Here is a 16,195-nt window from a genome sequence, read left to right on the forward strand (position 1 = left end):
AATTTAGATGCTACACTACTTGGTGCATATATATTTAATATAGATACTTCTTCATTATTCATTCTACCCTTTAGCAAGATATAGTGCCCTTCCTTATCTCTTTTGATTAGATCAATTTTTGCTTTAGCTTGATCTGAGATCAGGATGGCTACCCCTGCTTTTTTGGCTTCACCTGAAGCATAGTAGATTTTGCTCCAACCTTTTACCTTTAACCTGCATGTATCACCCCGCTTCAGGTGTGTTTCCTGTATACAACATATTGTAGGATTCTGGCTTTTAATCCATTCTGCTAACCGCTTCCTCTTTATAGAGGAGTTTACCCCGTTCACATTTATGGTTAAAATGACCAATTCTGTATTACTTGCCATCTTGTTAACCCCGGTTTATGCTTTTCTCCCTTCTTACTCCCTTACCCCCTCCCTTACCCCCCTTCCCAGTATTAAGCTTGTGAGCTCCCCTTGCTTCTCACAGCCCTCCCTTTTTCAGTATCCCTCCCCTCCCCTTAGGGTTCCCCCCCCCCAACTTACCCCTTTCCCTCCCAGTTCCCGTATTCCCTTCCACTTAGCTTATTCCTTCCTTTTTCACTTTTCCCTTCTCACTTTTCAATGAGGTGGGAGAAGTTTCACCATAGATTGAATATGTCTAAAATTCTTCTCTTACTGCCAATTCTGAAAGCAGTAAAATACACACTATTTTCATTCCTCTCCATTCTTTCTCTCAGATATACTAGGTTTTCTTTGCCTCTTCATGAAATGTAGTACCCCCACTTTCCCTTTTTTTCTAGTACAATGTCCTTTCCTCAACTAGTTTCTAGAACAAGGTATACATGTATTTTTTATACATCTTTACAGCCGAAATATAGTTCCCAAGATTAATCTTTACCTTTTTAGATTTCTCTTGAGTTCTGTGCTTGTAGATCAAATTTTTTGTTAAGTTCTGGCTTTTTCATCAGAAATAGATGAAATTCGCTTATTTCGTTGAATGACCATCTTCTTCCCTGGAAAAAGATGCTCAGTCTCGCTGGGTAAGTTATTTTTGGTTGCATACCAAGTTCCTTAGCCTTTCGGAATATCATATTCCAGGCCCTTCGATCCTTTAATGTGGATGCTGCCAGATCCTGGGTGATCCTTATTGTGGCTCCTTGATACTTGAATTGGGTTTTTCTAGCCGCTTGCAGTATTTTTTCCTTTGCCTGAGGGTTCTGGCATTTGGCCACTATATTCCTTGGTGTTTTGATTTTAGGATCCCTTTCAGTAGGGGATCGATGAATTCTTTCAATGTCTATTTTACCTTCTGTTTCTATGACTTCTGGGCAGTTCTCTTTGATAATTTCCTGGAAGATAGTGTTCAGGCTTTTTTTTTCATCATACTTTTCTGGAAGTCCGATGATTCTCAGGTTGTCTCTCCTGGATCTGTTTTCCAGGTCTGTTGTCTTCCCCAGAAGGTATTTCACATCCTTTTCCATTGTTTGATTTTTTTGGATTTGCTTGACTGATTCTTCTTGTCTCCTCGAGTCATTCAATTCCAATTGTTCGACCCTGATTTTCAGTGAGGTATTTTCTTCACTCACTTTTTTAAGATCTTTTTCTAATTGTCCAATTGAGTTCTTTTGTTCTGTGGAATTTTTTTCCATTTCGCCAATTTTGTTTTTTAGAGAGCTGTTTTCTGTTTCCAGTTCACTAATCCTATTTTTCAAGGATTTGGTTTCTTTATCCACTCTCTCTTTAACTGACTTCTCCAGGCTCTTTTGCCAAGCCTCCCTCTCCTTTTGCAGAGCCTCCCTCTCCTTTTCCCATTTTTCTTCTAGCTCCCTTGTGAGAGCCTTTTTAATTTCCTCCATGAGATTCATCTGTGCTGAGGGATATAAGTTCTCCTCCTTCGGGGATTCACCTGGGGACTGTTTGTTTTTAGTCTCCTCAGGGTTTGGAGTCTGCTCTTTATCTGTATAAAAGCTGTCCAGGGTTAAATTCTTTTTCAGTTTCTTGCTCATTCTGTCTATTTATCAAAGACAAACTATCAAAGAAACAGAAGGAAAAAAAACCCCTTGAATGGAGGCTGCTTTCTTTGGGGGAGGGGCAGGGTATTCGTGAGGCACAGGTCCTACTGTGCTATGGCGCCTGCGCGCTGAGATCCGAGCGCTCTGAGGTCCGAGCGGGCTAAGACACTGTGGGGGAGGGGTGGCCAGGTCCCTAGAAACTCCAGCTGTTTGGGATTGTATTCTTCACCCCCGGTGTTTTTAGCTTCTCTGCTGGGCTGCTGACTTGCTCCTATAGCAAAGCTCTCACCGCAGAGACGGCTGCGGTCCTACCCCCTCTCCGCTCCACCCGGTTCTGAGCTGCTATCTGTGCTCTGGTTGCAGCTGCTGCTACCCGCAGACTGCTTCCAAATACCGTCCCCGCCCTCGCGCAAAAACAGACCTTTCTTGACGAGTCTCAAGGATGGTTTCTCTTGGTAAGTAATTGTATGGTTTTTTTTTCAGTCGAGCATTAATTCAGAGGCATGAAATGAAATGAATAGTGAGAGAAAAACACGGAGATTACACAGAAGTGTATTTCCTCTCCGCCATCTTGGCCGGAAGTCTCAGCATGATAGAATTTATGAAAGCTTGTCTTCCATTAGAAAAGCATTAGAAAATCCTAAAACCATTTCCACAGCAAGATGAGCCATTATAATAAGTTAGTGAATGCTACCCTGTTCTATTTCATCGAATAGACTAGAAGTCCTTGCAAGAGAGAGACCACATCTTTATTCACTTTGCTCTTCTTCGGTGCTTAGCTTAATGCCTTTCACACGATAGAACCATAAATAAGTTAAATCAAACTTAGATCAATTTTATAACATCCATTGACATTCAGTTTTATAACATTCATTGACATGGATTATTTTCTCAATAATAGTGGAAAATTTATATGTTAGACCAGAAACAAGTATAACATGTTTCGTGAACCTTCATACTCCCATGTCAAGTATAAAATTGCCTCAATCATATGATGATATTCGGGGGAAGCTATGTCTAAATAAAAGTCATAGCCCAATAAGTTTTAAACACCAATGATACTAGAGTTTTATTAGGCCCAATTAAGCTGTTCTGGTAAAAGTTTAACCACAAGCAAAATGTATACAGATCAGACACACTTTTAAGTTTAATCATTGTTAATTTTTTTTCATGACTTTAAATAATAAAAAAGCCCTAATTTCTAACAAACTGCTTTTATTGACTTTTCTTTCACTCCACCTAAATTCAATCAATCCTGACAGTTGAACCTTCAGTAAAATTATCTCATCCTTCCCTGTTATGACCTACCTGGGGAGAAACTTGGGGTATTCCCCCTCCCAGATAGGTTCTTTTGCAAAGGCTTTCTTTTGCCTTAGTTCTTATCCAGTCTTCAATTAATAAATTGATGTTGCTTTAAACAAATTGAGACCTACGAAAGACCTTAGCTTAAAAATGTCAAAATTTTCCTCTGCAACTGGAGCCATCTCTAACTTGAGTCTTGTTATTGGATGCCAATGACCCTGGAGGAAAATGAGGTTGATGACTTTGTGCAGCTCTGCCTCACTTAAGTCCAATTAACTTGCCAGTTGAGAAATCACCTTCCTGATTCATTTGTCCTTTTTAAGAACAAACAACAATCTCATCCTTCCTATTCTAGGTGCCACCATTCCACTTCAGTCCTTTATTACCTTTCATTAGGATTACTACAATTGCCTTCCATCTGAAATCCATTTCACCTGCTGCTGTTTCATTTATCTTCCTATAAAATAGTTACAATCACATCATCTTTACATAAATCCTTTTCAATAGTTCATTTCCTATTGAACAAAATGAGCAAACATATTTTCTAATATATGACCCTGATTTTAAATGTCAAGCTTTCATCTCCATACCCAATTCTGTGACCACCTCAACTATATCCTTGTCCCAGAGCATTCCCCATGATATCCTAATTTGATTCATGAACTCACATTCCCTCTCTTTGTATCCCTTTCCTGTTCTTTAGATTCACTTATCCGATTCTTGCTTATCCTTCAATGCTATCTCTATTAAGTACATCCTTGCATCCCTGGTCAGGGTGTGTTATCTTTTCTTGAATTAGGTTGATAATCTGGTAAAAAGACAAAACAACCCTGGAATTGGAGTCAGAAGACTTTGGATCAAATTCTGCCTTTTACCATTTATTTATGTCACTTTGGGTAAGCCATGTCTCCTCTCTGGACTTTGATTTCTTCATATGAAAAATGAAAAGATTGGACCAGGTCATCTTCTACCTCTAACTCCATCATTCTATGATGTTTTCTCTTATTCCACTTCTATGACCTGTAGCTCTTTGTGCTTGTATTATATCCCATATAGAAATGTCCATTTTGGAAAAGAATTCCCATTCTATGTGATATCCCATACTGGAATGTCCATTCTAGAAGGGGAGAAAGCATGAGTTATTCCTCTTTGTATCCCTAACAAGACCCAGCCCAGGGCTACTAATGATAGGTCTAAAAAGTTGAATAAGTTAATGCATAATGCATAAAACAATCAAAACTGTTTAAGCAATACAGCTAGGCTTCAGTATATAAATTCCATTTATTCCCAAATGAGATGTAATAGAATATAATGGAAAATGACTTGTCATTTTTTTATCTGTGGTAAGATTGGGGTTAGGGAATCTTTTGGTGTCCTTTTTTCCTTAGTTTTGCGCTTTGTTTAGGGGAAAACTTTGATGTATTATAGGATGTTAGAGATGGAAGAAACCTTAAAAATCAGTGAATCCAATTCCTTCAATTTTTAGATGAGGAAATTGAGGGCACAAAAGGAGAAATGACTTAACCAACATCAGAATGTGGCAGTAGCATTGGGTATACATTATGAGATATTTGTTATGAAGTAGAATTCATTATGAAGAAATTGGTCATTAAGAGAGTCCCATGAAAAGATCTATTAAAATGTGGCTGTTTAGTATTTTTACTCCTGATATTTTAGTCTTATATTCTTCTTCTAAGATCCTGTAACATATTAGCTTAATCATTTATTATTTTTATTTTTTAATTATATAAGGTTACTGCAGAAAGCCATGTCCAAATGCATGTGGGTACCACTTGCCCAGAATTTTTGAGGAAACCTTAGATTAATAATAATATATGTGTTTTAAATCTATAAAAATTTAAACATATTATATCTAATGGAATTTTCCTTTTATCTAATTTTGATAGTTTTATATGATAGCCAAAAAGCAAATAATATTGTCATTTTTCAATGATAAAAGATATTTCAGGGATAAAAGATATTTCAGGGACTTGCATTCATATTGTCCCTAAGTCATCAAAATCCTTTGTCATGTTTTCTTAGTTTTATCCTCTGCCTCTGGTGTTGGTTGTTTATTTACAAACTTCTGAAATTCATGCATGACCTTTTTGAGATCCAGTCCATTCTTGGTAGCTGCAAGAGTAGCTTCATTGAAAGGGAAAATGAGAACAAAATCACCTGCACGGGAGCATGGTCTCATGCCCTTATCTGACAGCAAATTTGGGGTGATATTTTTCTTCTTCTTACATGACTCAAAAGATGGAGAGTGATGGAATGACTTGAATGTAGTTTGTATATTTCTTATCTTTGGAAAGGCTGCCGGTAGGGAACCTTTTGCCTTCTTTTCTTTTGGTTTTGCCATAAACATTTCTTTAGGAAAAATTTTGACATTTTTCTGTAAGACAGATAAATCTGTCTTATAGACAATTCCTTGGAACTCTAATAAAGATAAAATTTTGGAAGACTCCTTATAATGAGATGTATATCCAGATAATGTATGAATCCTGTTTTTTTGTCCAAACTGAGAAATATTTGTCCATTGTCCTGAAGTTTCAAGGTCTTTATCTTTTTTAGCTTCTGCCCAGGAAATTTTACACCAAGGCTTTGAACTTTCATGGACTTTCTCTTTATCACCTCCAGTCCAGGAAATGTGAGGCCGGTGACTTGAAGCTTCACCAGTTTTCTTTTTGGTGTTATCCAGGCAAATCTGTTTGAAATGCATTAATTCAATGATATCATGGATAAGCTTTCTCTTCACTGACACATCAGAAGAACAGTCTAAAGATAAGCCAGGACTACAGTTCACTTCCAAAAGCCATGGTTTGAACTTGTTATCAATCAGAATGTCAAATCCAAAAAGCTCAAAACAATTGGAAGCAAAGGGGACAGAAGGGGCTATGGAGAGAATTGTGAGGATCACCAGGTGGTTGATTCTTTGCCACAGAAGCAGGTCATCCACATCCTGATTGCGAAGATAAGTGAAGAACTTGCTCAGGGTCCATTTGCAACCACAGCCAATCCCTTCTTTATTCTTCTTGTAGGAGGCCCCAGTTTTATTGACACTGCTATTGGTTAGATGAGCACATTTGTTCTTCAGGTTATTGAGATCAAACTTTTCAGTGGCGAATCGTACCAGTCCTTCCTGATAGAGGTAAATGGTTAAGGGCTGGAAGCCAGCAACACAAACATAAATACGCAGATCACTTTTATACTTAGCAATGAGGAAGGGATTGCTGATATATTTTTGTACAACTGTTGAACAATCAAAGTTCAAGTCTTTTAAGTCACTGAAAATCTTTATGCCCCTCCCACGAGACAGTTCTGCTGGCTTGCAAATCCAATAGCTTGGCTTAGTGCCAAGGGTCTCTTTCTCCCTAGAATATTCAGCCACAAATTTAATGTAGTCATTGGGCATGATATAAGTTAGTGGAGAGAAGGCATAAAGAGATGCTCCATAAATCCCTTTCATGTGTTTCAAATGTCTTGCCAAATAGTCTTTCCTGGTAAGCCTGGTGGTTCCTGGGTGATGATTAAGTCGTTGCCATGGCTTAACATTGTTATGATCAGTCATACAGAAAGCCGAGGTCCGCCAATACAGGTTCCAATCTGCTACATCTTGCACATCTTCATTATATCTATTCCAACCACGTTCTAGTAGAACATTTTTAATTACTTCAGGAATATAATCATCTGCACGAAAGACCAATGGCTTTAACAAAATTTCTGAATTTTCATCTGTCATCATATGATTTTTTTTTCTTTACTAAAAAATAGATAATTAGAAAGGGGTTAATACAATGAATTCAGCTTGTCATTATCATAACCTAGCATAATATCTAAGCATAATAGTAGTTGGAGCTATTTTATTTTGATATAATATGACTGCCCCATTCCAAACTAAATAAAAGGAAATGAATGAGTCCATGTCTATAGTTTATATCCAAACAAGTCCATCTATAATTTAACATTCCTTAGAACTTGTTGCCAAAAGGATAGACTCACTTTGTTAACTGGTATGAGTGGAGATGTATTAAAAATGGGTCAAATTTAAAAGGGTCAAACTTTGCTGTTGGGCGAGTGTCTACATGTTCTTGATCTCCAAAAGTATTGCTTTCAAGGCCACCCGTGCCTGTTGTTTCCCATTTGTGTAGGAACCATTATTCAGAGCAAAAAATACAATGACATTTAATATGAAATTAAATAAACTAGTAATGAAGACATTGGATTTTGTTTAAAAAAAAAAAAAAGAAGATCATCCTTGGTAGGACAAGATGGCAAGAGCAACATTTTTAAAATTAGTCTAAAAGGTATAAAAAAGGTAGGGAAGAGGTTCCCAATGATGCAGTGAGATGTTAGCTAATCAGCAACAGGATTGAAAAAAAAATTATGAAAAGGTAAGAGATCTATTTGCATTCAATAGAGGGTTCATTATCAGGGAAAAACTCTTAATAGAATTGTTCAAAAATGGAATAAAACAACTTTCAGGAACTTAATATGAGGCCTCTTTTTATCTTATAGTAAAAGTTTTATAGTTCAGAGATGTTTTTTGACTCAGAACAGTATAATGCAATGATCTTCAGTTAAATTTGGTTCTAAATTACTTTTGTCTATTTCCAAAAGTTAGTCCCTTCTCAATGGGTAAAGTGAAAGTTGACTGCCCACTTGTCACTAACTCCTACTCTTTAGTATCCCATCACAAAATCATTTTTTGTGCAATCAGTATAGTGAAAGACCTTGAGATCATTATATACCAGTATAAGTTGAAGGGAGTAGAGATGAAAAGGCTACAGGGAATATAACTGTCTTTAAGTATCCTAAGGATTGTCTTGTAGATAAAGGATTAATCTTAAAGCACAAAAAGGAACAATGGATCAACATTGCAAAGAGGTATATTTAAACATAATATTTAAAAAAACCTTCCTAATCCTTAGAGTTAATCCATAATGAAATGGGTTTTTCTTGGTCAATCATGGGCCTTCACTTAATAGAGAAATTGAAATGATCACTGGGATCCCCTCCAATTTTTCTTTAAGTATTTAAAGAGCTATTTAAATATCAATTATTATTATATTTGCTGACTTCAAGTTCTAAGTAGGGCTCTCAAGAAGATAGGACTAATTGAAATCATTGGCTTGGGATGAATGCATGCTTTGAGGTCCCTGAATACTATTGCAGTGAACCAAGATTGGTAGAACTTGGGAATTCAGGGGGAAGTAGATGTTCGGGGTAGGAGAGGATGTGAGTTGTATAACTAGTTGCAAAAACAAGATGATAGATACATAGACCTATCTATTCACACACACACACACACACACACACAAAGTTTTGAAGACAAAAAAATGAAGAGAAAGAAAAGGAGGAAATAGTTAAAAAGGTATAGATTAAAAAAAAGGGAAACAAGGATAGATTCTAGGGGATATCCATGATGAGTGGGCAATATCTAAAGATCCTGCTCTAAAAAATACTGTTGCTCTTGAAATCATATTATGTAAATTATAGGATATATAATTTGTTCACATGAGATTTAGCCTATCCTACCACTGATGTTATCTTTGTAACGTTAGATTTCACTCAATTTCTCTAGGTCTCCAGCAGCAGCAGTAATAGGGATGGTAGTGGCAGTAGTAGGAAGCAGCAGAAGTAGTAAAAATAATAGTAATAGAGATGATGGTTGTAGTGCAGTAGCAGCAGCAGCAATAACAGCAGTAGGGTAGTAGCCATAGTAATAGCTAGCATTTATACAGTTTTACATGAGTCTCGATATTGCTAGAGTAGTTTTAGGTGTTTATAGATTATTGGGAGCCAGTTCTAGGGGATGTAGAAGAAGAGGAGAGAAGAGAGTCACACAAACTAGAGGGAAGAGGGCATCAAGGAAAAAAGGGTTATTCCCAGTGTCAGAAGGTACACCTCCACAGAAGACTCCTGATTGAGAAAAGAAAAAAATAGATTTGACAATTAAGAGGTCAGATTAAAGAAAGCAGTCTTAGTTCATGATGAAAGCCAGATTTCATAAGATTAGAATCAAATCAGAGAAGAGCAACTGGAGACCCAAATTGTAGATGGTTTTCTCAAGGAATTTAGCTATGAAGAGGAGGAGAAATAGAACAATAACAGGGATGGTACCATCAAATGAGTATAATATTGAGAAGCAGAGATATGAAATTTCTGTAACCTTTACCTAGTGGCTCCAATTCCCTTACCTTTTTATCATAATGACTTCTTTATCTGGAGCAGAATTCTGAGCATGCAACAATCATTTGGAACTTCAACCCATCATGAATGGAGCCATTAAAATGGCTGTCACAGAGTCTGTGTGTATGTGGTCATGCATACTGAGATATGTGTATAATATTATGTAGCATAGGTACATATTATATGTAACATATAATATAAAATATAATTAAATGAAGCAATATATTGGATATACATGCATGGCAATGTAATAGTTGATATTGGCATGTGTATTATGCATGCATGTTGCATGGAGTATATGTATTGTGCTACATAATTAAATGGGATACATATTACATCTGCACAATGAATGACTATTTTTATATACACACTTGTTTATATAGATTTCACACATACATATAAATATATAATTTAATCTTTACAGTAATCCATTGAAGTAAGTACTTTTACAGATGAGGAAAATGAGGCTGAGAGTTTAAATTACTTGCCCAGGAGTACATAGCTAATATAAGTTCCTGAAGAGAGATTTGAACCAAGATCCTCCTAAATTTAAATCTCTTTATCTGCTATATCTCACTGTTTCTCTAATTCTCAGTTTCTATGGTCCTTTTGGTTGAAGAGGGTTCTAATTATGGAAACTTTTGGATCCTAAACAAGAGAAAGACTATTCTCTACATCCTCTCTGTCATACACTGGTTCATCTGCAGTCAAGGGAGAAAGAATTGATGGCAAAAGGAACTCAAAAAGCTCAAGATGATGGCACGGTATTACTGTGGATGCTTGAGGGGGACACTGCTGGAACAGGTGATTTTCCTGAAATCTTTTGGCTGCTGCTCTGTTTAAATATTTGTCATAAGACAAAATGGGGAAGCAGATTTCTTGTCTTCTATCTGTAGCAACTCATCCACTTTAGAGTGGTTCCTTCCCACTTCAAGGTTCCAAAATCATCTTGTAATCTTTTAATTAAAATCTGTTCTTGAGAAAGGGGATACCTATTCATACTAATGCAGAAATGATAAGAACTTCAAATATCCCACACAAAGATTAGCCTTAGTAATATTTAGTTTTAAAAATTATTTTAATTCATATTTTTAATAAAGTTTTAGATAAAAATCTTTCCATCACTTAACCATCTATCTGATTTTGGAAAGTAATGATAACTGATATGTATGTAAAATTTTAAGATTTGCAGAGAATTGTAAATGTATTATTTTATTTGATTCTTACAACAATCCTAAAAGGTAGGAATTACAGGATGTATTTTCCCTTATTAAAAAAACTATAAAAGTCTAAAACTACACTAGGAATTTTGGGAGTTTTTATGTAAAATACTATGTAAATCCTAGTTTTTACTACTAATTACTATTACCTACTGCTGCCTTTGCTGCTGCTACTACCACTACTTCTATTACTACCATCACTTTCTTCCTTTTCCTCCTCCTTCTCTTCCTCTTCCTCCTCCTTCTTCTTTTGCTGCTGCTACTATTGCTATTACTACCATCACTACTATTTTACAGATGAGGAAACCAAAATAGAGAATTTAAATTCTGAGAATCCACTATGGAAGAATTTCAATTTTTTTTTAACTACAAGAGAAAGTTTTGGGTGATTAACAGGTTTTCTGTTGCCCTTGAAACCATATTATGTAAAGATATGATATATTATCTGTTCATATGAGATTTAGCCTATTCTATCATTGATGTTATCTGTGTAACTTTAGTTATCACTCAGTTTCTATAAGTCTCTAGTAGTAGTAGTAGTAGTAGTAGTAGTAGTAGTAGTACCAGCAGCAGCTGCAGCAGTAGTGGAGATAGTAATAGTAGAAGCAGCAGAAGTAGTAAAAATAATAATAGAGATGATGATTGTAGTGCAGTAACAGTAGCAGCAATAACAACAGTAGGGTAATAGTAGTAACATCTAGCATTTATACAGAATTTTACATATGAATCTCAAAATTGCTAGAGTAGTTTCAAGTTTTTATAGCTTATTGGGAAGAAATTAGTATAACTCTTTATTGAGAAGAGATATATTAAAACAAAATGCATCAGGAAGATAACAGTAGACATTTCTCCATCTTAGCTTCTTGCCCAGACTATTAAGTAAGTAATTTGCATAGGATCACATTGCCATTATATATGTATAAGAAATAAAATTTGAGCCTAGATCTTTGTGTGAGTTTATACACACACACACACACACACACCACACACACACACACACACACACACACACATATATATATATATATATATATATATATATATATATATAGAGAGAGAGAGAGAGAGAGAGAGAGAGAGAGAGAGAGAGAGAGAGAGAGAGATTCCTTTCAACTTAGAAACATATGTATAGGAAGTAAGTAGGAACTTTCTACCTTTTTATTTGAATATCCTGGTATTTCACAAATGAGTAACTCCTACAAATGTAAAGGGCTTATTTACCCTGGGAAAATAATGAATATAAATACAGGGTTTTATAAATCTGCCACCTCTAATAATTGTCCATATATTTTCTTTGATGGTTTAACAATAAGATTATTTGAATTTTAGATTTCTTGCAGCCACCCAGCCTCTAAGCTTGGAAGAGGTTGTTTAGGCTGTAATAGCACCATACTTACTTAAAGAATTAAGAGGCAGCCAGGCATAGGGAATTTTGAAATCAGGATAATCTGCTTTCAGACCATGTATCTGACATTTCTTAGTCCTGCACTCTTTAGAAAGGTTGTATAAACTGTAAAACAGTTGCCTATCTGTTTTGGTAAGGACATCTTCCTCTTAGTCTTTCCTTCTCTACATGATGAAATTATAGTTGTATACACATGTAGGGAACTCATTTCACTGATGTTGCAATCTGTAGTAGTAGAGACCTACTCTCTACTGGGAAGTCAGAAAAGAGGAAATTGCTCCCTTGTCTAAAATCTTTGAAAGGAGACACTTTAGCAATGATAGTTCACCTTTATATAGCATTTAAATGCTTTAAAGATTTGGGGAAAGCCTTTAATTTTCACAACAACTCTTTAATGTAAGTGCTATAACTATCCCCATTTTATAGATGAGGAAAATTAAGAGTAGCAGAATTAAGAAATGGCTGAGGAGGGATTTGATCTGGGAGTCAGAAAGACCTGGCAACATGATTGAGCAAGTCCCTTAACTTTTGGAGCAGATGTTGATATGAATTAATAGGAATTTCTTCTTTGGGAATTCCCTTTACTAATTAAAACATAGATCTGGTCCACTTTCCTTGCTTCTTCCCACCCTCTAGATCTAAGTAATTCTTTCTAGGAATGAAATGATTACCTCAGAATTCCTCACAAGGGTGGTGTGAATCCATTCATGAAACTATATATTTTATATCTCTTGCTAAACAGAATCTGTATAGTAAGGTGCCTCCAGGGGAACCTAGGTGAAGATAATCATCTGATCATTGCTGTGACTAATGTAAATATATTACTAATGTGATCCCTGAAGGGGCTGCCATTGAATACACTCATACTTCCATTTGACCCTGCAGAAAAGAATGGGTAAAAATAGCTTTGGATCATGCATCATTTCCAAGGAGCTCCTGTGTGCCACCTTGGTCAGCTACCTAACTGAACACTCAGATTGGGAAATAAGAGAGTTAGGTTAAGAAAACAGAAATGAAACTATTTAACAATACTTAATATTGAGTGCCCCTGTACAAAGTCCAGAGGCCATGGTTTCAGAGGACTAGAATAAGAATATTTGTAGATTTTACTTAAATTTAACTTTTACCAATCATCAGTGAACTGTATTATCTTTCTGCCTCTGTAAACTTAATATGTTTCCTTTTCCCCACATTGTTCCTTTTAAGTTTTTTTTTTGTTTGAAAAACCCATACCTGTGTTAAATATTCTCGTTAGACAGCTAATATCTTGAGACACATTTTTATATATTAAAGAAAGAAATGACAAAATACATTAAGGCAGAGAGGTGGAGCAGTGGATAAAGCACTAGACTAGGAGCCTAAAACCTAGATCAAATCCCTCCTCAGCCATTTCTTAATTCTGCTACTCTTAATTTTCCTCATCTATAAAATGGGGATAGTTATAGCACTTACATTAAAGAGTTGTGAAAATTAAAGGCTTTCCCCAAATCTTTAAAGCATTTAAATGCTATATAAAGGTGAACTATCATTGCTAAAGTGTCTCCTTTCAAAGACGTTAGACAAGGGAGCAATTTCCTCTTATTGATCTTTTTGATAGTCCCCTCTCATTTTCTCTTTTATGCTTTTTTAACACTTTATTTCTATGTTAACAACTAGAAGAATTTCCAGGCTGATTCTTTGTAAGATTGTTTTTCTTTTCTAGACCTCAAGACCTTCAAAATGGCCTCTACTCACTATTCAAAATTATTCTGCCATGTTCATGTCAATCGATTTCACATATTGATTGTGTCACTTAATAAGAATTTAAGAGCTTGATATGTGCTAAGTGCTGTGTTGGAATTCATGGTAAATTACTTAGTAATCAAGTGAAACTATTTCTATAGTTTATTACCAGGAGTGAGTAGTTTACCCTTCACCTTTAGACACAGCTTACTCAAGGCTGCAGTATGCTCTCACAAGACTGTTGATTAATGTTTATGGTTTTATGATAGTCTAATTTTAAGCAATGTTATGTAACCTTTCAGGAAAAACAATCTGCTTTGTCCACTATAGAAAGACCACACAGGGCAACAGCAATAGAATTTGGCTGAGTGTTACTAAGCAAAGGGGAACCTATTAAAAGATTTTCTAATTAGCAAGCCAAGAATAAAAATAATTCATAACATATAGCCCAGAAGGCATTTTTCTCTATTCAGCTTGACATTTGCCTTTGCAGTTAATTATTTATTGTTATCCCCTAACCATATGTGATGGTAAATTTTGTAAAGTGATATGTAATTAAGTCCCCCCCCCCCCCGCTTCCTAGGAAACAAAATACAGTTTTTGCAATTGTCTTTTTCATTTGATTGATGTAGACAGCCAAAACCAATGAAGTAGACACTAATATTGGCATTTCTGGGACTATCTTATTCAGTTTTGTTGTTTAAATTCCTCAGATTTACTGGAAAGTGACCAATTTTGCCTTCACTTTGTGATTTTCATAGTCTTAGCTTGTTATAGCTTTCTATTATTAAGTTTTAATTAGGAAGGAAAAAATAAGCTAATGAGGGTCATACAGATTGTTAACAAATAAGGGAAAAAGTATAATAAGGCTCTAAATTTTTATTCTTGGTTGCACTTTTTCCAGAATAATCATCATTGGTGAACCAATAGAATGTATGATTCTAGAGGATGGTGATTATTTTTTTTCTCTATATTAGAAGCACCTAGTACCATAATTGGCACTATAAAAGAATTTATAAACTAATAAATTTGTTATTTGATCCATAAGTTGCTTTGCAGTACCACTGCCATACTTTGCTTTTTGTTTTAATGTTCTGTCTTCCTGGTATACCTACACAGGTTTCGTAAGAGATTCCACTGATATTAAGAAGAATGATATTACTGTGACTTATGGATAAAGAAGGAAAGATACTATCCACTTCCATATTCTTAGAAAATTACACCAAGATGATACTTAGAACTATTCAGTCATGACTGATCCTGGCTTTATGACACAGACACATTTTTCTATGAAGAGCAAAATGTAAGATATGATTGAAGTCTGTGATTACTTGGGGAACTATGATCATGGAAACATATCACTTATCCAAATACAATTCTATTTTTTCCTCACTCCAAGACAAATGCCCTTGTGACTTAGGCATATACCAACAGAGTTGGAAACATGCCATCGTTGATATAGAAAACAAAGTATATCTTCCAGTTCCATCTGGAAATTTACATTTTCCATGTCAATATAGCTGTTTTCCTATACTTGAACCACACTGTTCAAGAAGTAACAAAAATGGACATAGTCTGAAGTTCAAACCTAGAATTCTAGTGACACTAAAAGCTTCTTGGAATACAGGAAGGATTTTTACCATAACTCTAGATTTAAGTATTCTTGCAATTATGCTTTTGCCTCAAATCAAGTCCTGTAGAAGCTCTGCAAATATCTTGTGAGAAAGAGAATCTTTGATATGGACCAACTAGGGATATAGATAGAGTAGGCAAAGTGATTTAAGAGTTTTTAAGAAAGCTCTTATGGTATCACCACCTTACTGAATTTTCACACCACCTTACTCTTCTACTAGCCAGTTTCAGACCTTGACTAATAGTTGTTATTGTTTATTCTTTGCTCTTGAAGAGACCATGGCATCATGGAGGTGATGCCATGATATGCAAATGAATAGGATTTAAGTGATGGAGGGCTATGCAAGGTCACCTGCCTCCAGAGCTATCTGAGTCCAGTGGTAAAATATAGATCAAGATGACTGGAGATGATCCTGGATGCAATGTGAGACCTTAACCTTTTTAAGTTAAGGTCTTCAGCAGGTCTCAGTTTAACTAAGCCATACCCATTCAGTGATTAAGGCTAGGTGGCAATTGAAATAAAGAAGATCCTCTTTTAGTTAGTCCAAAAAAAAAAATCCAAATAAATTAATCTGGAAGGGAAAGACCCTCAGGGTTTCTGGTCAAAGCAGAAATGATTGCTATTTACATTCAATCTGAATGACCAAGTGGGGCTTGGCCTAGGATCTATTGATGGCCAATGAGATTCAGATTGATTTTGGTTTAAGGCATGGTCCTTAAGAAGGA

The 16,195-nt window shown here is 35.6% G+C and overlaps 1 protein-coding gene across 1 annotated transcript; it reads right to left on the reverse strand.

Annotated features, from left to right (window-relative positions):
* Nucleotides 1-4,653: 4,653 nt before the first annotated feature.
* TTLL2 (tubulin tyrosine ligase like 2) lies at nt 4,654-7,977 on the reverse strand. The gene has a single exon (XM_051993684.1). The coding sequence runs from the start codon at nt 7,041-7,043 to the stop codon at nt 5,328-5,330; it is 1,716 nt and encodes a 571-aa protein (XP_051849644.1). The 5' UTR covers nt 7,044-7,977; the 3' UTR covers nt 4,654-5,327.
* Between the last annotated feature and the right edge of the window lie 8,218 nt (nt 7,978-16,195).

Source organism: Antechinus flavipes, chromosome 4 (assembly GCF_016432865.1).
Source record: "Antechinus flavipes isolate AdamAnt ecotype Samford, QLD, Australia chromosome 4, AdamAnt_v2, whole genome shotgun sequence".
NCBI lineage: Eukaryota > Metazoa > Chordata > Mammalia > Dasyuromorphia > Dasyuridae > Antechinus > Antechinus flavipes.